We start from the raw sequence: 21,820 nt of genomic DNA on the forward strand, positions 1-21,820 counted from the left end.
AATAATATTGGATACTACAAGACAATATATTTCCTGTTTCCTCATTTCCTTTAGGTATTCACATTTGCCTTAATGACAAGCACTAACTCCCTGACAACATCCTGACATTTGATCATGTCATTTGTCAAACAAATATGGTAAAGAGATAAAGCACTGTCTTTTTTCAGACACTTCTGGCAGTTCTCTGCCTTCTTGCTTTCCTTTTAACAATCAGAAATGTTACACGTAGTTTTGCTTTACTACTAATGAGAGATCAGCGAACTGGAATGTTGCTACAGCCTTCTAGCCCTTTTCCAGTCAGTAGGGATTTGAGGTGAAAGCTACCACAGCATGTTAAACAACTAAAACCATTGTTGAGGTTTGAAACAATGAAGCTACACCCTAACTGCTAACCAAATAGAACTGCTGACACTCCAGATTTTACTGCAAGTCTCCATATTCTTCGTTTTTTCTTAAATCACAAATTCTAATTTTGATCAGGTCAGACTCCCTCTACTTGTTGACATGTAAAAAAAGGTGTACAAAAGAGAGAAGAACAGACATTTTCATTTATTAATCCAAAAAATAGTTAAAAAACACACACTTCTTCATGCATTCATACTTTGGCCATTAAGAAAAAGAGTCCTCACTTTTACTCAGATCTTCCAGATACCTGGGATCAGTGAATTCAGTACAGTTTTCTCTTCAGTCAAAACATAACCCAGAGCTGTTTCTATCACTTTTTTTTTTTTTTTTTAACTGTTCCATCAGGTATAGAAATGTGTGATAATATTCAAAAAAAACTTTCTGAAAATGTTTTTTTTTGCTCATTTGTCTTTGAAAGTCCAATGTGTTGGCAGCACATACAGGGCACAGAAATGAGAAGCAGTTGCAATTACTTAATTAAAATATTCATGTTCATTTATGTGCTGTAGAGGACCTGAGCTGCTGCCAGCATTTGCAAGGAGCTGTAGAGGTAACTGAGATAGACATTGCATGTTGTTCTTATCTCTTTGACTTGCAGAAACTAGATGGTTGTAGATATGGGGAGACAGAGCTGCTGCTGCTGGCTGTTGTTAGGGAAAATACATTGTCCCCTATTTGGGCAAGTTGGGGATCAAAATCAGCTGGGATCCCAGAACTCGCAGCTTGATGCTATCCATGTGAAACTGCAGTTTGTACCGCCCCATCTATGCTTGTTATGGCACAGTTGAAATATTATGCAAATAACATCCCATGTAATGGTGGCACGTTGTAGAAGAGACAAATCTTACAGCAAACACCACCTCACTGATGTATGAGGAGGTCAAATAGTGCAGGTGGCTGCGGAGCACTTGTACAGCAATGGAAAATAGTGTGGAAATACCCAGACTAACAATGAATGAAATCTAGGCCAAAGCCTACCTAATTATAACATTTTCCATGATAACTAACAAGCAGCTGACAGCTGCTGCAGGGTGACTATGCTGGCTTGAGTAATGCTGAGTAAAGCTGAAGCTGAGAAACTAGAGAAAAGAGAGAAATAATAGCTCAGCTGACCAAAACTACACTTGTAATTATTCCTTATACTTTATTCTGAAGGTTACTTGCAAATTTGGAAAAACTCCATTATGAAAAGACTGAAAATGCCAAATTCATCATCAGGGCTATAATTGGTAATATGAGCATGAGTAAATACATAAATCACCTTGGTAGGCAGTTAGTAATACAACAGAATAGAAGTGGATATATATTGTATAAAGGGAGCCAGTGCTGACAAGCTTTAGGTCTTTATGCTAATGTTTTACTACTTTGCTCCTTGCCATACTATCTTAAAATACAGAGATTTTTATTTATTTATTTATTTATTTATTTATTAACAAGTGTGTGAGAAGCTAGTTTGCAGGATATAATGCTGAAAGGTAAAATAATAAATAAATATAAATGTATGTAATGGAGAAAGTCACGATAGGAGACCTGATAGGAGGGGAAAGGAGAATTTCCCTCACTTGCAAGCTCACTCTCATTTGCACATCCTCAATCCCAAGTAGAGTGTGTCCAAGCATTCTGTCCAGCACTTAGGCGGTGAGATGTGTGTATCCAGTTAATTTGTCCAGAAGACCTTGCAGTGGCACAGGGCACAAGCACTGCCAGCCACCAAGTGCCCAACATACCGTGTTTTTCCAATTTGGCAGCCATGTATTGCTGTCCTTTGTGTCTTCTTGTGCACTTCAAGAGCGGACAGTGATTATGATCTTTTCCCTTTCCATGTTATTTGACGTCTGGAATTTTATTCACTGTCCTTTGTTTCTTTACCTAGATTATTATTATTTTTTTAAGTCTCCAAATTTATCTAATTTTTTAATATTCTCACCATCATCTTTGTGGTCATGGCTTGAGTTTTGTTTTAGCCTGAATGTAGACTGACCCTTGTTTTTTCTGCTCTGACTAACTTTAAATTGTATGTAGGCTTTGTGGCTTGCTGAACCATGTGCCATCAACACATGTAATTCTTGTATCCCTTCTTCTGGTGTTCCTATTCCTAGACCTTCCTGTTCATACCTCACACATAACAATCCTAACTGTTTTGCTACAAACATCTATAAGTTCTGCTCTCAAAAACCTTTTGAGTTTTCTCAAGCTGCAGTGGATCTTCACAGCTCTTCATAGGGCTAATGTTTCATTTGGGATAAGAAAGGCAGCTCTTCTGACTGCAGGTGGTCTGTGCCCCTATACCTCATTGCAAGTCTGTCTCCAAGACTGAGGAGTAAAGGCTGATCCCTGTCTAGGCTGCTGGGGTAGGAAGCCTTTCACAGGACCTGTGGAACATGAAAGTCCCAGTGCAGGACTTTTAAGATGAAGTGAATGGCTTGCTCACTTTCAGCTTTTGTAGGGGTGGTGGTTTTCTGGAAGTGGGACAAAGCCAGGTTCCTGGTGGAAGTTCCCTCTTACTCCGATAAACAGAGCAGAGCTCTTGCAAATAACAGTCAGAGCAAAGAGTTTAAATGTTGCTGTCATCTAGCTATCTGAATCTGAGGTTTTTGTTTCTGTGCTGTTGTCTTTTGAAGAGAGATAATGCCAACATGCTTTGTTTTCTTTTTACCTTGCTCTCCTGCCTTCATTGCTTTTTCTTCCTTCTTTTCAGGTGCTGCTGCAAGAAAGATAAGATTTAAGTGACGTTTCTGGTCAGAAGTGTTGCTTTTCTTAAATACTTACAGATTACTTTAAAGCAGATGATTTCAAAGATTTTTCAACTATGACATTACTTTTTTTCCTGATACAAGACCACATAATAAGCATTTTTGACCTATCTTAAAAAAAAATAAATCAAACAGGAACTTATTTCAAAAAAAAAAAAAAGAATAGCAGCATCTTTTTTTCTTGATCTCAGGTGGAACAGAGGGTAAACTGCAGTGCATATCACATAGCTGAGGATAGAGCTAAGCAAGACTTGCTGAGCCACGTAAGGGTTCCCAACATAAGTATGTTTTTCTCTTTGCAACAGCAGAAACCTGCACTCTGCATCCCTGACACAGCAAACCATTTCCGTATAATTTTAAGCATGTATTTAGTCTTACTGAGGATAACAGGCTCCAGTCAGACTGTATATCACTGACACCTAATTTAGTTCTTGTGAGTACTGCAATTTCTGAGTGTGAGAGGAGAGAACCTGATCACTTGTAACAGCAGGGCTGCTGGATCTTTACTGATGCCAGAGGGAAGTAGCAATAAAACTCAGGCCAGGATGTCTGAACACATCTCACTGAGTATCCCCAAGCTTTAGCTTGCACACTTCCCAAATCGATTTGCACAGCCTCAGAGACAAGGGACGGAGACTATTCATTCACAGCTCCATGCTAAGGATTAAATGATCTAAGAGGAGGAGGTGGAAGAAGGAAACTCTTCAGACTTTACTCTCCTAGGAAGCTTATACAAATAGGGGTATCTTACATAATTTATAACAATTTATATAGCAGGTTTGGCAATGCATAAGATTTCCTGTAGATTTCTGAACATATTGAGAACAAAATATATTTTGGATCATATAATTAAATTATTCAGCTACAAGTCTGGCGAATATGTAAACATGTTTGTTTAGCTGTAAATGGCACTGCCCTCACTTCACTTTCATAAAGCCAAGCTTTTGTAGTTGCAATTTATAGCCACTATGCTGAATGAGCATAGCCGCTTCTAATTTAAAAGGTGTCCTCCTACAGTATTTGAGACAAAAAAAAGGTAGCATTAAGAAAATATGCTTCACTGTCATTGCCTAGTTTAAAAGAAGTGAAAAGAAAAAAAAAGTCAGCATAAATAGCTGGATGCAACTGGAAGATGAAAATTAATTTACTTCAAATGACCTATATCTTAAGTATAGAAATGTCTTTACAGCTACAGAGTTATCAGCACATAACATCCACTCAGCTTGCTATTTCAGCCTGACAAGCACAGAAATATTTTCAACTCAGTTTACAGAAAATCACAGTGGTAGTAAATTAAAAACTTGTATTTTAAAGCCAAAGAAAATACTGAGGGTCACATTCCATTACCATTATTTCTTCACTGAGAAATTATGTGAATTCAAAGAACTCAGAAAGTGCTTCCAAGCGTGCTTGCTGTTCTTGCAGGTCCTGGTGGCCACCCTGAGACTAAGCTTGCAGCCCAGGCAGCAGGGAAGCGTTGTGAAGCTGCTGGACATGTTGGCCTAAGCAGGCCAGCTCAGTTTGTATGCCACGGGCTGTCTGCAGAGTCTGCAAGTGGGCTTGAGGCCAGAAGAAGGATATTCTGTTCCCATCAGGAGCTCTTTCCTAAGATTCACTGAAATGTCAGGTATGGACAGATGAATTGCTTAATGTTGAGTGGGATGGACCAACTCTCACACATCAGTCATTCCCCTGTCACTTGCTCTTGTTTATCCCAGAATGCTGTGGGTTGAGAGTGTGTTTGTGAGCAAGCTCCACGTAAACAGTGAAATATTGCACCTCAGTTACTTCACTGTAAAACCGAAACCAGGACACTCAGGTAACTTATTTTATAGAAAGTAATCTTCAGTTTGCCTGAAAGTCAAGTCTGAATAGAAAGGATGACTGACTGGATCCATAGAAAAAAGTGTGAGTACTCCTTTTCTATTCCAGTACGTAACATTGTGTCTGTCATTAGACATACAGAAAAGCAAAGAGGAACAAGGTTAGTTAATATTTATTGTAGATCTCTTCTATTAACATCTAGGTTACTTAGGCCCAGATTAGCAAGGCTACTTAAATCAGAAATAAATTAGATACCTACATGCCTAGGTGAATCTGGGCTTTGAGCCCTGCCACTGTGAGCACAGGGCTCTTAATAATTTTGCTGAAACTGTCAATTATTAAAGAATAAGCTTATTTTAATATGAAAAAAAAAGATATGAAAAGGGGCACTAGAAACAAGACCCATATGCACTCCAAAATGTATTTTCAGCAGCAATGATAAGAATAAAATGAATTCTTGAGAACAGTTGTTTTCCTCAAAGCGTGTTAGTCATTTTAGCTAAAAGAAAGCAGTTTTGGTTTGTTCAGTTTCTGAAAACCAGAAGACTGATGGAATAAAAACTGAAAATATTTTCTAGACACTGAATATCAACCTAGAAGAGCAATACAAATTTCTGAGATGAACGGGTATTTAGAGTCATCAAAATTGTGTGGAGGTGGTATACAAATAGTGCAGTTATGATGAAGGAACCAGCCATTCTTAAGCAACCTTGTAGCTAATATTTAAAAATAACAACTAGCACTATTATTAGTATTCTGTCAATCAGTGCATTCAGTAATGCTGTAATGCTTCTGTAAGCATTTGTAAATAAATTGCTGAGATAGATTAGCACTTTAGTTGCTGTTGGGAACTGGCAAGTAGCATCATCTGGACATGGAAGAGTAATACTTGGAAGAAGAATAAGAACATTGCTTTATTCACTCAGTTTTTTGAGAACGGAGGTGTGAGCTGCTTTGGTGATGCTGAGAGGTCTTTTATTATCAAGGTAATCAGTGTCACTTTAACAGTCCTTTTAAATACACATAGTATCAGTTTTGGAATAAGACTCCAATGAAGGTTTTGTCTCATTTCTATTAGAACATGGACAAGTTTTTTAAGTAGCTAAAGATTTTGTCCCTTTTACTAAGCATTTTCAAAGTTATGACACTTCTGAGTGGCATCCTGAAAGATCATCTCTGCAAAAGCCTGTCCCTTTGCAGGCAATCCCTACATATAAAGCTGATCCTTTAACTGTATCACTTAAGTAACATGGAAGTAGAATAACCTTCTCCTCAGAAGGAGAACATCAGGCATAAAATAAATAATTAACTACTTGAAATAACAATAATAATAAAAAAAGGATGCATATAAAAGCAAAAGTAAAAATTTACCAGGATTCCATCTATTCACCAAGTTATAGTTAAAGAAATAGATGAATTACATGGTGTCTGGACTCCCTTTATATTTTGTCATTTCATAACAAAATCCTTAGTAACTTGACATAATGTGCATCAACTTGGTTTGTATGATAATTGTTCCCCTGATTCCATCGTAAGCTCTTTGGAAACAAAAAAGAAAGAACTTAGCAAATATTATTTTGTTGTGAAAGCATCCAGGAGAGCAATCCAGCAGTGAAATATTTCTGCATCTTTAATAGTTGTAGGCTACAATCAAGTTTGTAAGAATATCTTTATCCCAAAACAGGGAGTTTTCATAACTAGGACCTATATCAGAAATATGTGTTCCAAAGAGTCACTGATTTTAAAGCTGTTTTGAGATGTTTGCTCAGTGTGAAGGAAAACTAAAAGAAAACATTGATTGGAGACAAAACTCACTGAACCATGACATCAGAGGCAGGAGCTCCTCATCATGACTTCACAAACATCAAGCAATCATGAACCTAGAAAGTGTCTGCTATGATTTAGGAACTCTTCTGCTGCATGGAGAAAAGAAAAAAATTCCTACCATAAAGACATTACAAAACCTTTTGTGAGAGAATGCAACAAAACTGCCTATAAGCTTGATAGTTTGCCAGAAATACAAGCTAGTGGGAATGGCCAAGACCTTCTTCCATGCCCGCATATTATTATTCTTAATTTCATCACATAAGAAGAGAATTATATCAAAAACCTCACTTGTTTTCAGGCAAGGATGGTTCTCCTTCCATGAATATGCTTAAAAATTTCAATATTAGCCAACAGCTACTAAATATTCAAAACCACACTGCAGCTACAGAGCTGCTGAGTCTAAATGCATTAATATCAGGAGAAAAAAAAAAAAAGAGGAAAACAAGTCAGTAAAGAGCAGCAATAAATAACAAGTGAATAGAGACTGAAAAGCAATGGTCTTGTTCAGACTTAGTATAGCTACTAAAGGATGCTAGAATTTGTCTGTCATTGTAAAAAATTAAATTTAGATGAAAACAACAGCATCCCCATGTGATTCTTACTAAGAGGCAAAAAGAACAGCTGTAACATTTCAATAAAAACATCATTTTTTCCCTTGAATTACAGGCTATGTTTGAGTTTCAAAATCAGCAAGAAAAAGTTAAATTTAAATGACTTATTAATAAGTATTTTTTTCAGAAATAAACAATTATTCCAGAGCTAACATCAGCAGTTTCTGTTTAATGGGGTTTGGTGACTAATTAAAACTAAATTGTTATTAACTTAAATACAAGAGAAGAATTTCAGGTTCAATATTAATCTGATCCTATGATAAAACTAAGATGGTTGAGATCAACATTTTCAGTTGTGAAACCACTCATTTGACAGCATAAAAAAATGGAACGATTCTTGTCTGATATAATAGAAACATACAATTTCCATTTGTTTTTAGTGAACTGTGAATTTTGTATACTTTTCTTTGAAGTACCCCTTAATTCAAGTCTTATAAGGCAGGGTTCTCTTCTATTCTTCAAAATACTGGTGACACAATGAAGACAAATTGCATTTACAAATGTTTGCTTCTCATCTAAAAAAGTATGAAATACGCTATTCAGTGGAAAAACTTGAGACCACTCACTGCAAGAAAACATATGGATAAAGTCTCTGTTGTTTCGAAGATCCTGTTAATTATAATTCACAGAAGACCTAAAGAAAATAGCTCTTAGTAAAAGGGTAAATATAGTTAGCGAGAATAACATTTTCTAAAGGCCAATGACAACATTTCCCAACAGTGGCCAAGAAAAACTTCAAGTTTGCAGAAATGGACTTAATTCTGCAAGAAACAAACATTTCACTTTTTTTTTTTTTTTGAGACCCTGATGGATACAGGTTTGGCAGAAATGGGTTCGTAGTTGTTGAAATGCTGACACTGAATGAACAGTACAGTGTTACAGAAGAAATAATAATGTTTCAAAAAAGATTTGCTCAGAGGCTTCAAGCAATTGGTGAAAGCTCTATTCAGTCACACATAGCAGCAAGACTACCTTTATTTTCAGATTTCGCAGTCTAGAATTTGCTGAAAGTGAAAAAGATGCACACAAAATACTCCCCCCCCCCCCCCCCCCACCCCTTTAGTTTTCCCTTTTATCTGGTGGGAGTACAAAGAAAACAAATGTCTAAATTAGTTTTGTTTCTGTTTTGCTCAATACAATTATCTGCATAGCAATGACAACATTATGAATTTAGCCCATGAAGCAGGGAGCTTAAAAACATCCAATAAAGGGAATGCTGCATCAGCTTTGATTTCCTTACATTAATCTCCAAGACTGTGATTCTACAACCCTTCCTCATACTGCAGATGTTGCTTTCCAATGAGTTCTTTGGAAATGAACTCTAAAGTAAAAGAGGATGATTGAGTGACAGCAGTGTGTTAAAAACTAATAATTCTCATTTCTCTGCCTTTGACTTTTGGCAGACAGATTTGGAAACTGTTCACAAGTCTGAGCAGTTGATAAAAGTAGTGCTATTGTTTCAATAGGAATGTTTGCAAAGCGAGGTGGTCTTTGATGTGAATAAATACAGTAGTGTATGGACTCCGAGTGAAGTGCTTTCACAGTTTATAATGTGCCATCCCATTTTCCACTTGTTTCTAAGATACGACTGGTACCTGTAATGTTCTGGAAGATTCAGAGTTAATATCTTACACTGTGTATATGTAAAAATTCAGACGCTAACATCTAATATTTGCTCAGATGGAATTTAAGACCTTGAGGTTTCTGAGCAGTCCCAGTGCCCTGTGCCTTCAGGGAAGGAACAGATGGTGAAGAAAGTTCTGCCCCCGTATCTTCCACCTTCCCCCACTATGAAAGCAAAGCAAAAGCTGAACCTCTCCATAAAAATTCCTAGACTCGGTAAAGAAAACTGCTTCAGTCACTGGTTTTGTGTGGCAGCTGGACTGGCAAAAAGAGAAACATTACTTTGTGTCAGGTCTTTATAAAAGATCAATTACTTGTCTTTTATGCCTTTCACAAAACAAACGAACAAAAAACAAACAAACAAACAACAAAAACTAACAAAAAACCAAACCAAAACAAAAAAACACTTATGGCTTGAATTACGGTTAGAAAATGAATTCGGTAAAGTTGCAGAATTATAGTTTGTCAGTCCATGGATAACTTGAATTTTTTTATTATTTTTTTTTTTAAGGGGCCTTTTACATGCTGCAAGAAAGGACCCATTAGTATTTAAAAGGTCCATTTTATTTTACATAAGTCATACCTGCTAGCAGCTTTGTCACAAGAAACTTTTTCATTAAGAACAGAGTAAACGCCAGCATTCTTCCAATTTAATTTTAAAAACAAAAAAAGTTACCCACCTTTTGACTTCAGAGTTTCCACAGATGCTGTAAAATACAAGAAAATATTCCAGGAAATAACTTTTGCAAATGTATAAAAGTCCTGTTAGAATCAATTTTATAGAATAGGACAGAATATCCTAACATATTCATCCCTTGGTCAATGTGCTACCTATTTCCACAGAGTAGGCTGAACTACTGTTGAACTACTGTTCATTCATTAGTTTTTATGCGGAGGAAAACTGAGGCACACATATGTTGCTTGTTTGGATAGTCTGATGGCAGATGACTAATAAACCTGTAGCTTAAAAGCAATGGAAAACAAGGTCAGTAGGTAAAGTACACATACAGTTTCACTAGCTTTGCTATTTTCAGGTGATAAGGAGGAAAAACAGGTTGCAAAGTAAAACATTGGTGGAGGATATGCAACAGAAATCTCCTTTTGTTAATTTCAGTTATCCTGGGAAGTTAAGAGTATTTTCTTTGAGCCTGTTGAAAACTCAAGGCATAACTTAGGAAAAAGAACCATTCTTGTATTGGTACAGGGGAAGATCCATTTTCAGAAGTATTGCTTGAACATGTGTCTTTCAGTCTCATTTGCTTATTATTCTTCATAATTGGATTGAAATGAATTAAGCTACCACATTTCTGTTTCTCATTATTGATACCCTCATTTTGAAGCATTGTGTCAGGTTTTTATTCTATAGAGGAGGAGGGATTCTTATTTTTTTCTCCTCTTTTTTTCTTTTTTTTTCTTTTTTGTTTTTTCTTTTATATAGATTGACTGTCTACCGTATTTTTTGCTCAGAATCTGTATCTGAGAAAATAGAGTCATCAGATGAGTGAGTCATCAAGCTTGGCTGTAAAAGGAGTTGAAAATCTTTATGCTCTTCCAAATCTGGTTAAACTTGAGAAGTCAATTCCTGTCAGGAATAAAAGCACTTAGCTACAGGAATAAAATATGTGGGCATAGGTATTTGAAATAAAACCAAACCAGAACAACCGACTTCTTTACTCCCTTCCAAATGCTCAAGTTCCTATTTTGTGTTTTGCTTTCTATCCATTTACTGTGATCTCCAAGCATGGCCCCTTCCTCCCTGAAAAGACAAACCTTTAAAAGCTGAAATAAAACAATCTCACCATCATTGTTCTTCTCACATACATTTGATAAGATCGCTGTTCCAGAAGGCAAAGGAGCTGCATGGCTGCTCCACAGTCAGTCATTTGCTCAAGTAAATTTGATTAAACCAAGAAATCTTTATCCCTGGTTTAACTTCTCTTCTCCCTTTAACTACTCCTGTCTTAACTTAAAATGAAAACAGACAAATGAGAAATTACTGTTCTTTACAGGTCTTACCATGTACTTTTGCTTCTTTCTTTGCTGTTTTGGCTGTAAAAACAAGCAAACAAAACCCAAATATTTACTTACAACAGGGATTATTTTAAAACATTGGGACAGTTGAAAAATAAGATAAAAAAGGGATAATATTTACCAGTATCCACCATTTTTTCTTTCCTATGTGTTTCTGAAAAAGAAAAAAAAGGTCAAGTACATTTTCCTCTTATAATGTCTTCTCTACTTGAGCTGGACAATCACTTTCATGTTAGAATCACAGAATATCCAAGTTGTAAGGAACCCTCAAGGATCATTGAGTGCAACTCCTGGGTCCCCAGAGGACCACCCAGAAAGTCAGACCATGTGCCTGAGTGTTGTCCAAACACTTCTTGAACTCCAGCATACTCAGTGCCATGACCCCTTTCCTGGGGAGCCTGTTCCAGTGCCTGACCTCCCTATCAGTGAAGAACCTTCTCCTGATATCCAGTCTGAAACTCCCCTGTTACAGCTTCAAGCCATTCCCTCAGGTCCTATGGCTGGTCACCAGACAGAAGAGCTCAGCACCAGCCCCTCCGCTTCCCCTCATGAGGAAGCTGCAGGCTGCCATGAGGCCTCCCCCTCAGTCTCCTCCAGGCTGAACAAACCAAGTGACTTCAGCTGCTCCTCATATATCTTGCCCTCTAGACCCTTTACCCTCTTTGTTGCCCTCCTTTGGACTCTAACAGCTTTATGTCTTTCTTATACTGTGGCACCCAAAACTACACACAGTACTCAAGGTGAGGATGCACCAGCGCAGAGCAGAGTGGGACAATCTCTTCCCTCGACCAGCTGGCAATGCCGTGCCTGATGCATCCCAGGATACAGTTGGCCCTCTTGGCCACCAAGGCACGCTGCTGGTTCATGTTCAGCTTGCTGTCGATCAAAATCCCCAAATCCCTTTCTGCAGGGCTGCTCTCCAGTGTCTCATCGCCCAGTTTGTACGTATAACCAGGGTTGCCCCTTCCCAGGTGCAGAATCTGGCACTTGCTCTTGTTAAACTTCATATTGTCAATGGTTGCCCCGCTTTCTAATTTGTCCAGATTTCTTTGCAAGACCTCACCCACCCTCAAAGGAGTCAACAGCTCCACCCAATTTGGTATCATCCGTGAATTTCCTCAAAAAAACTTCAAAAACCTTTTACTAGTGGATTCTGGATGTGGCACATTGCTTTGGAGTGTTAGTTCAGGTGAGCCTTTCTCTGCCTTCCTGCACATCAAAATAAAACCTTTATAGTTATCATAAGTCACTTTATCCCCAGTGGTTTTCACAGTGTGGAAACAGGATCAGGTTAACTGCTAATATCGGACACCAAAAGATTTAACCCATATCATAAGGTGCTAAAGGGAACTCTAGTAATAATGCAGGTTAAAATATCTGCAGTTTTACTTCATAGCAGACTAAATGGAGGCCTGTGAACCAGCCATATGTGTCTCTGCAGACATCTGTGACATGCTCCTTGCCTTTTGTCATACAGACTGGAGAATAAGCAGAACATCTCATACAACTGCAGCAGCTTTACAGCTATGGTATAAGGGGAGGGGGTACGGACTCTTTTACATGAATACACAGTGTAAAGGAAGCTGTGGCCAACAGAAGCTGATTACTAAAGGGTCTGGGTCCTGAAACTGAAAAGCTTCGCCCACCTAAGCCCTGTACCCCTCTGGTAAACCATGACTGGGATTTACAAATTTTTAATAGCAATTTATGTAAGAGCTCTTTCCATCTTGCCAGGATTTGTTTCAGAACCCTTTTAGAGGAGTAGGCGGCCATCCAAAGGGAAGAGGAAAATGTTGAGCTTGTCTCTCAGAAACTCAACATCATCTACCAGGCATGGGCAATGTTCATAATATCAAAAATAATAGATCAGCTTTTGAAATCTGAAGATGATATCTGCACATGCTTTTAAACAGTATATGTAAAAGCTCCAGTGTGCCAGTTTGATTTACACAGGGACATTACCTAAATTTAAGAACATTTGAGCCGACAGATAAAAAGATTAACAGCAACTTCTATTAAATACACACATTCTTGCATGCTCATCACTTACTTCTATATGATGACTATATTTTCTCCATGTTTATTATGAAAAATAGTTGTATAAATGCTCTAGTATAAAGTTGAAGAATATTAGTACCCTAACAGCTTGAAGTCTACAATCAAGATATAAAGTTCCATATGCAAAGTGATTCTGTATGCTGTACCCTCACTAAAATCAAACCTGTCCTTAAATTTGATTTATTCTTGAACTGAGTAAACAAAAAGGGATAAATTTTCTCAGTAGAAAATGAAATATGTTGACCAATAACATATTAATGTGAATATTATCCACATTCAATATTATTTTATAAGCAGTATTAATACAAAATGCAGTGTATATCTAAAAGAAATACTACACAGATCTATGAAAATAATTGATATTTGAAAAAGCATGATGACCCAAAATATGAAAAAACTACAACTGCTAAGTTTTTAAACAAAATTTGTCATTACTCCATACTCCTACTTCTGGTAAGTTTGTATCAAGCAAACCATGTAGTTCTCTCTGGAATGAAATATTCATTTATTTTCTGTTTTAAAATCTGTCCGAAGAGACTGTTTATATATACATTAAAGCAAAATGGAGCTTCTAAATAGTTTTGTTTTGAGCTCTGTAAAACAAACAAACAAACAAACAACAAAGGATTTTCATTTTTACCATTTAACCAAAAATGTTGATGGAATTTCATGACAATTTCATAAGCAATTTTGTCTGCACTTTAAAGCACAAAGGTTAGTTTTCTGAAATCAGGAACCCAGCTTTAGCATAGTTATATAAAGAACATTTTAATGTGTTTATTATATAATGCACATAGTATAGACTATCATTGATGATTTACAACCACATTGTATATATGACATGAGATTCAGTGGAGATGGTCATGCAGCAGGTTGATGTGGTCCAAGCAATGAGTCAGAAATGTGATTCTCCCAGCAACAAGGATAAGTGGTAGAGATAGAGAGTGGGTTGGCTTTAAATAGTTTATTACCTAGATAAATCTTATATTTTTTATGATGGCATCCTAGCTTGGGTGGCAATCCTATTATAGGCCAAGGAAACAGCAAAAAGTGAGAGGACAGAATTTTGGGACTCAGGGGGTTGTCTGACTCAAAGAACTTAATCATAATAACAGCTGCAGCTTTGGTTTTGTGTAGTGCAAGTGCTCTTCAGAGTATCCAATTTCATACAGATATTTTAGGACTCATTCTGTGAAATTAAGGTTTTGATTGGTTTCGTGGGGTTTTCTGTTTTGCTTTTGCTCAGGACTGCTTCCTGGAAACTAAAGGAAATGTAATTATGACTTTAGTGATTCTGAGGCAATTATTTTTCCCTCTCATTCTAAGATCTGTCAGCTCTCATGAGATGAGGGAACAGTATGACATTAACAACATTCAGAAAACATTTTTGCAAAGTATAACATTTTTTATTTATTTAGCTTTGTTTCCTGTTTTTTAAACTGCAAACGTTAAGGACATTCCGTAGAGCTTCTTTTACATGAGTTTTACTTCCAGAAGCAATTTGAAATAGCATCCTTTCACATGGGGAAAAAAAAAATAGTAACTAATAGAACTTGACATCAAGCACTTCAGTGGAAATCTGAGATGATATGAAATTTCAGGTAATGCCTCCTATGGTATTTTAATAGAATGAACTGAAATCTTTCATTGCATGAGCCATAAACTTCAGGACAGTTCAGGTCTAGATCTTTTCTTTGTCTTTCCTTTTTGCCTCACATTATCATTGCTTGATTTAAATGTCTTTTTATTATTTATTCATTTGCTAACAAGTAGTTAGTATGACACATGAAAGGATATTGCCAACTGTAGGCACATTAGATATTTGCCATGACATTTGTTGTTCTTATCTATAAAGATGTGTGTGTGTGCATGTGTGAGAGAGGGAAAGAGAGAGACTTTACATGTTTTCATTCAGGAAAGTTCTTCTGTAATAAATTATATTCGTACCATGCGTGGAATTGAGATTGGATTTACTTTGATATTTCACCATCAAATAAGCTCTGATGCTTTCAAGAAAAGTTTTTTCTGTTTTGTGAAAAATGGTGTATAACTTGCTCTTAAAGCCATATAAATGTGTTTTTGGTGACACACTCCTAGATACTGCTGGAGCAGGTGGAAGAGAGAAGAGAACCTGAACTTGCTTTTGCTCACCTTTTCCCCAAACCACACTCTTCCCCAGAGTGCCAACAGTGCTGAAAAGCACATAGGTTGGCATGTTTGCTGTGGTACACTTTAATCTTCAGTACGATGATGGACAGTCACAAACTGTGACCTTCTGCCATCTTGCAAGAGAGAACTATTGACATCCCATTCTAATCTGTATATCTGTGTGCACAAGTATTTGTGTGCGTGTGTGTGTGCGTGCACTTGTATTATGTTCTAATTCACATATATCCAAGAAGTGTTCAGAAAAATAAAAGCTGAATTTGAAAATACATTGATTGGGAAAATATTTAAATAAATGGCATTTCAAATGGATTTGTTGTTCTGTGGTATATGCCACATGTCAGATAACCAATACAGTTTTGATTGCACTCAGTAGCCGCAGAAAAAGGCATTTTCTGTGCTTTTGTTTAATTTTGCCACAATTATTTTGATGAATCTAGTTAAAGACTGCTGTTGTCATATTCTAGGCAGTGTCTTCAATACCTAAATCCTTAGAGAGTAGGAAGATAGCCTTCTCTTACAGTCTTGTAATCTTGGTTTTATAGGCTATGTGCCTGTCATTTCCCCTCTTAGATTTTTATAACGTTGGTTAATTAAAACCAACTGAGTTAGAGTGCTGAAGCTCTCCACGATATTCTTTCTTAGAATATTGAGAACATAAGCAGCCAGATACAGAAAAGGTCCCTTTAGTCTCCTCTGTTGAAGGGAAAGGTTGCAACATGAGCTGGGTCATGTTATTCGACCTGAGATAATCCACATGAGAAAGTTTTGTATTGAACCAGATTTTTCAAGTTGCTCCCCAGAAATACTCGTTTTCCTGAATTTGACTGCTGTTTCTCTGACTGGATCACTGCCAAATCCACTGCCACCATACGTTTTGTTTTGATAAAGGTAGTGAACTGACTGTATGACTGAAGCTCAGTGAGGAAGCTAGTACTAGGATACATATCATCAGATTGACCAAAGTCCTTAAATTTGGGCTGATTTGGTCAGTCCTCATCAAAAGCAAGTTAGATGCTTTCAAGATCCTTCCGCATCACCATACAACAGTTTTGCTGTCATAGTTGTCATGGAGAAGAGGCTCAGCTGGTTATACCTTGGTGTTTTAGGGAAAACCCCTCTATGTTTTAAAGTAGTCAACAAACTGTGTTTTCCTAGAAAGGTGTACACAAACAAACAAACAATCTTAAAGTTAGAATAACAGTAGTAGTATAGGATCCTCTGTGTTATGTGGACATATTTGAATAAAGATGGCTAGAAACATTCATTCAAGTCTTGAGAACCTTTTCTTATTCATCAGCAAGCTAGATGGAAAAAAAAAAAAAAAAAAAAAAAAAGATGATTAAAATGCACTGAGTACTGCCCCTAGGATTCTTAGGAGATGGGGTCATTCAGAGGGTGGATCATTCTCAGTTTTCAGATCCTTCTTTGAAACTGAGGAGATCTGTCCTCCCACGCTTAAGTCAGAAGAGAGTCTATCATTCTATTCTTTTAGAATATCCAGTTTATTAATCCAGAAAAAAACAAACAAATAAAGCAAAACAAAACAAAACAAAAACATTTTAATTCCACAAGGCTTCAGTACTGAAGCCTAAAGATGAAGATGTCTCTCAGAAGAGAGATGGATACTTTAACTCTTCAGAGTCTAAAATGCTCTGTTAGTTTTCTCAAAGGGGAGCAACAGGCAACACAAAAAGTTACAGAGTATTGGATCAGCTGCAGCAGGTGTACCCATGCTCTCAGACTACACCAAGATGGAACTAATTCAGTTTTTCCCAATCTTCTCTCATTCTGAGGTTAAAAAAAAGAAAAAAAAAAAAAGTCAAATGACTTTGTAATTGATTTATGACAAAACTATACCCAGGGATGGTGGTCATAACTCATACTGCATCTCCTTGTGACAAGGGAATAAGGGAATTACTTCTGCTTCAAGCTCTGTAACCCACTGAAAATATGAGAATATTTCAGAAGAGAAAAAAAAACTTTGAAGGAAATTCTAGTTTAATATTTTGCCTGTCATTAGGCAAACAATATGTAGATTAGATTAGTTAATTCATTAACAAAACAGGTAGATCCTAAAAATTAACACATCAAAATCCTAAAGGAATAAATGTAATTCAGAGTTAATGAATTTTGAACAGGAGCTGTAACAGTAGTGCCTGACTCAGAGCTGGAGACTGATGTCAACTGTCTCAAAAGAGAAGGGTAGAAGGAAGCAGTGAGCAAAAGCTTTGGTTTATTTGCTCTCAAAGTATGAGTCAAAGGTCATGCATGTGGTTAAATATTTTTGTAACTAGGACATGCAACTTCTTTAGAAGATATCTAAAGAGACAGTGGCATCGATGATCCTTGTGGGTCCCTTCCAACTCAGGATATTCTATGTAGGAGGACATCAACAGAAAGTGTTAGGAGAAGTGTGTAGATCTGACAGTTGATAAAATTCTGAGATCAGTCTAGCACACACATAAAATAAATTCAGCAACCACTATTTCTGAAATATGTAAATCTCCAAACTTGTGCACTCCAATCAGCTGTTAAACGAGAGAAAACATCAGATTATTTGTGTCACTCTGCAGAATAAAGCAGCACTGCAGATTGATAGTAGATTGCTTTGTACTTTTGATACTAGGTGGCAACTTTTTAATACAGAAACATTCAAGTCTGTAGTTGATGCAGACCCGTATGACATGAGAAAAATCATACCTAAGAAACATCACAGTGAAGTATATTGTGTTTCTACTTTCTGTCTACTTGTATCACTAGAAACACAGCACTATTACATTCAAGAATATTGTAAAATCTGTATGTAATACAATCACATATGGTACAGAAAACTTGAGTCCACATCACCTCTTTTGACTTCACTCCTGCTCCTTCGTAAATTAAATGTCATTTTCATAATGGCCCCAATGGGCAAGATGAGGCCCATTTATTCCCTTCCTAGCAAAGCAAAGGTGGTACCACTTCCTAAAGACAAACGTCTGAGAAGGTAATTGTATACAGTGTATGTGACAGTCTGGATTCAACACAGCTTTAGCATGTACTTAAATGCTTTGTTGACTGAGAAGGGATTGAAAGACATACTAGATGCTTTGAAATTGGGCCCAATTCTTGCTGAAAGAGTAATTAATCATGAAACAACTTCAGGGCTATTAAATCTTGCCAGCCACAGAACAAAACACCTTAAAATGCTCTTTTCCATAAACAATGGTCACTTAATCCTTTTACCTCTCAATTGTTTTTAAATTGCATTTTATTTTGACTCTTCTAACCATCGTTAACTTTCATGTATTAAAGAACCAAGCCACTTCTTGTTTTTGTAGTTAACTTGCTCCCCCTGCCTTGCTCTTAAAGTAATGCCATTTTAGTTTTAGCAATAAAACAGTACCTTGAAGCATTGCAAAAACTAGACTGTAACATTTAATAATATCTGGTAATAGCCAAAGAAACAAGTTTATTATTATTATTATTATTAAAGTACACGTGTATTCATGGTTAACTCTGGTGTGAACAGAAGTATAGGAAATTATTTTAACACTATCTGATAATAATGCAGTATATTGTAAGGAATGTATAAATACAACAGCCAGGCTATAAGACTGGGCATCTCATCATTCTAGCAAAACTAGCAAAAATATCCTGTATTCTAGATCAAGAAGTTTTTAAAAACTAGAGGATAAAAACTGGATTTCAGATTAGAAAGCTTAGTGTAAGATAAGCTATTTCATGCTCCACTTAAATAAATCTTGTATATGAAGAATACAAAGTATTAAAGTGAAATCTTTTAACACTGGAAAATTCTTCCCTTATTGCAGCATATGTCAAGAATTCATTTTTCCATTCCCATGGAGTTGGATAATGATCCAGCTTACACGATCCAGTGGACGATATAAGACCTTTTAGTCTGCAATAGCTTCTTAGGCTTGAGTCGGGATGAAAACGTTAGTAGCTAAAATGATTTATGTTATTTATCTACAACCACCTAATAGATTTCTGTGGATATTGAGAAAATGTTGAGTGACGGACCACAATAGCAGCAAGGTATTAGCTGCTGGGGGTATAATGAATTCCTGGCAGACCAGGAGAAGAGTCAGCTGCTGGGCTTCACTAATACCAGTGGAGACTCACTGGGACAAATAGGTGAGGATCAAGCCCCAGTTTCTGCAGGTTACTGAGGACTGGAGAGAAGATAATTTCTACCTCACGTGAAAAGACACCCAAGCCTGTAACTCTACCTTTAAAACCAGATAGAAACCGAATAACTGAGAGAAGATATAATATTTAAATACCCCAAAAGTTAAGGTGGGAGAGAGGAAGAATTATGCTAACCTGGACCAAAAAGAAAACTCTGCTGGAATTCAAAAGGAATCCCATATATATATACTTTTTTCCTAACTCCTTCTTACCAGTGAAAAAAAAAATCAGAGACATAATAAAATAATAATAATTCTAGTACAACTGACAAAGTAGGTTTGAGAGATTGGATGCAGCTGACATCTGAGCAGTTAAAATAGACCTTTCATCTGTCATACTAATTTTATTCTTTCTGAGTCCAAAATACATTTCATTGATTTTCAGGGGGAAATGGTGGTCAAAAAGTGTTTCTATTATGAACCCAAAGGAGGTAATTAAGGAGTGTTTTTTTTTTTTTTTTAATTTATTTTGTGTGGAGAGGAAGATGGGAAAAATTAGGCATTAAAAATCAGCAATTAGACAGTTAAGTGACACTACAAAATCTGTTAATTATACTATAAAATTAAATTAAAAATTGCAAGACCGTTCCAGGGAAATTCTGAGCTGCAATTAGGATTTAATTTTTTACAGTGTTGAAAAGAATTGAGTATGATTTTCAAATCAAGCAAATCACGAGGGAAAAGCACTGTCATCAGTGCTTAGAGAATGCACATGAAGTTGAGTAACATTTGGTGGTTCCAGTGAAGGCACTCACAGATGAGCTGATCCCAGCCCTCACCCTAGCTAAGGGAATATGTGGGGCTTGGTGGCTTTGATGCTCCATGCCTGCTGTGGAACCCAAACACCTCTCTGTTCATACCAAAAAGCTTCCTGCATGGTCTGAGCCTGTTTCACACACTCCGTTCCCTGCTTGGCACTTTCCTGTACTTGCTTTCCTCTTGGTGCCAAAGCAGATCCATCAGGCTGCCATGCACCTGTGAGCCACTGCTGACACCTGGACCACTCACCTGGCCATGTGTTAGTGACAACTGCAGGGGGAGACACGCAGCACAGTGTGGGAGCTCTTTCCACTTTCACCAGAGGATCAAAACTGCCCACCAGTGGGATGTGGTAGGTGCTCAGCACTTACATGTCAGATTCTGAGAAGCTTGGGAGCTGCCTGGCCTTCAGAGATTGGCCCAGTGCACATGGGATGGTCTAAGAAATCCTGTGAAAGAAACCTGTGCCCTTCCTCAAGGGAGGAATGCTAGACAGGTGTTTTGTAAGGTGGGGTCACTCTCAGACTTGTCCCACTAGCACAGCTGGGGAGGTGACAAAACATGGTGAGAGCAAAGAGCAGCAGGGTTTGGATGGGGATATCAAAAGATAGTAACTGGAGAAGGCTAGCATCATGAAAAATCTTCAACACCTCTTCAACATGTCTTTCTCCCTTCAGAACTTGCATATACCTGTGAAACTATTACACTTCTCTTTAAAGACAAATGCTTTGGTCTTCATCTTCAGATGAGCGTCAGAGAGGAAATTTTTCCAGTTAGATAAAAGTACATCTGAAAATATGCACTTTGAAAATCTGGTAACAGATATTCATTAAGGTTGGTTTCCTATAGCAGCCACCAGTTTCCAGACTAGGAAGCTTTCATAGACTTCAAAATTCTACAGTAATTTTCTCTGCTTTCTCCACATAACCATATGGAGATAAAAATAGTTCATTATGTATCAGGCAGGGATTTCTTTACCAGTGACTTTAAGACCAAGAACATATGTTATGTAGAAGCAGTGGAAGATGACCAGCTGTGCTCTCAGTCTGTTCAGTCTGTTAATAGGAATAAACCTTCAGCGTTAGGCATTCTAGGGTACAGGTTGCGATGTAATAAGATATGTGGAAGAAAATGAAATATGAAATTGGATAATGTATTTAATTTACTGTACTAATAGGCAGCAGTCTAGCTATGTTGTTGCCAAACAAGCATATTTAATATTTCGCTATGGTGAGTTATTCTGAGGGTAAATTAATTTTCAGAGAACAGTGGTATTTGATGAGGGGAAGCATAAACTAGAAGTCAATAATCTACTGCTCTTTACCATTTTTAAGGCAAACTAGATATTTAGAAATGTGTTAGAACAGACAAACCCATTTTATTTTTCCATAAAAGCCATACCAGTTTTTCTTCTTTCTTTATCTTAAGTACATTACTGTCATCACCGTTCTTGCCAACAAACAGACTCATTGGAATATTTTTCAAAAATGAACACAAACATTGGAGGCAAGCAGGTGGAATGAATTAATTATGAGCATATGGTTCTAACATAATGATTTCTGCAGTGTAG

At 37.0% G+C, this 21,820-nt stretch overlaps 1 protein-coding gene across 7 annotated transcripts in view; it reads right to left on the minus strand.

Moving 5' to 3' along the window:
• TRDN (triadin) overlaps positions 1–21,820 on the minus strand; it is a 212,909-nt gene that overhangs the window by 78,204 nt on the left and 112,885 nt on the right. For 6 of the 7 annotated variants that reach the window (XM_050710076.1, XM_050710075.1, XM_050710078.1 and 3 more), the window contains exons 17-20: positions 11,196–11,228; positions 11,060–11,092; positions 9,724–9,750; positions 3,062–3,109 (exon numbers count right to left, since the gene is read on the minus strand). In XM_050710076.1, coding sequence (XP_050566033.1) covers positions 3,062–3,109; positions 9,724–9,750; positions 11,060–11,092; positions 11,196–11,228 — 141 coding nt within the window. The remainder of the gene's footprint in view (positions 1–3,061; positions 3,110–9,723; positions 9,751–11,059; positions 11,093–11,195; positions 11,229–21,820) is intronic. The other variant, XM_050710077.1, reaches the window with a different exon arrangement.

This window comes from Cygnus atratus, chromosome 3, assembly GCF_013377495.2.
Source record: "Cygnus atratus isolate AKBS03 ecotype Queensland, Australia chromosome 3, CAtr_DNAZoo_HiC_assembly, whole genome shotgun sequence".
Taxonomy (NCBI): domain Eukaryota; kingdom Metazoa; phylum Chordata; class Aves; order Anseriformes; family Anatidae; genus Cygnus; species Cygnus atratus.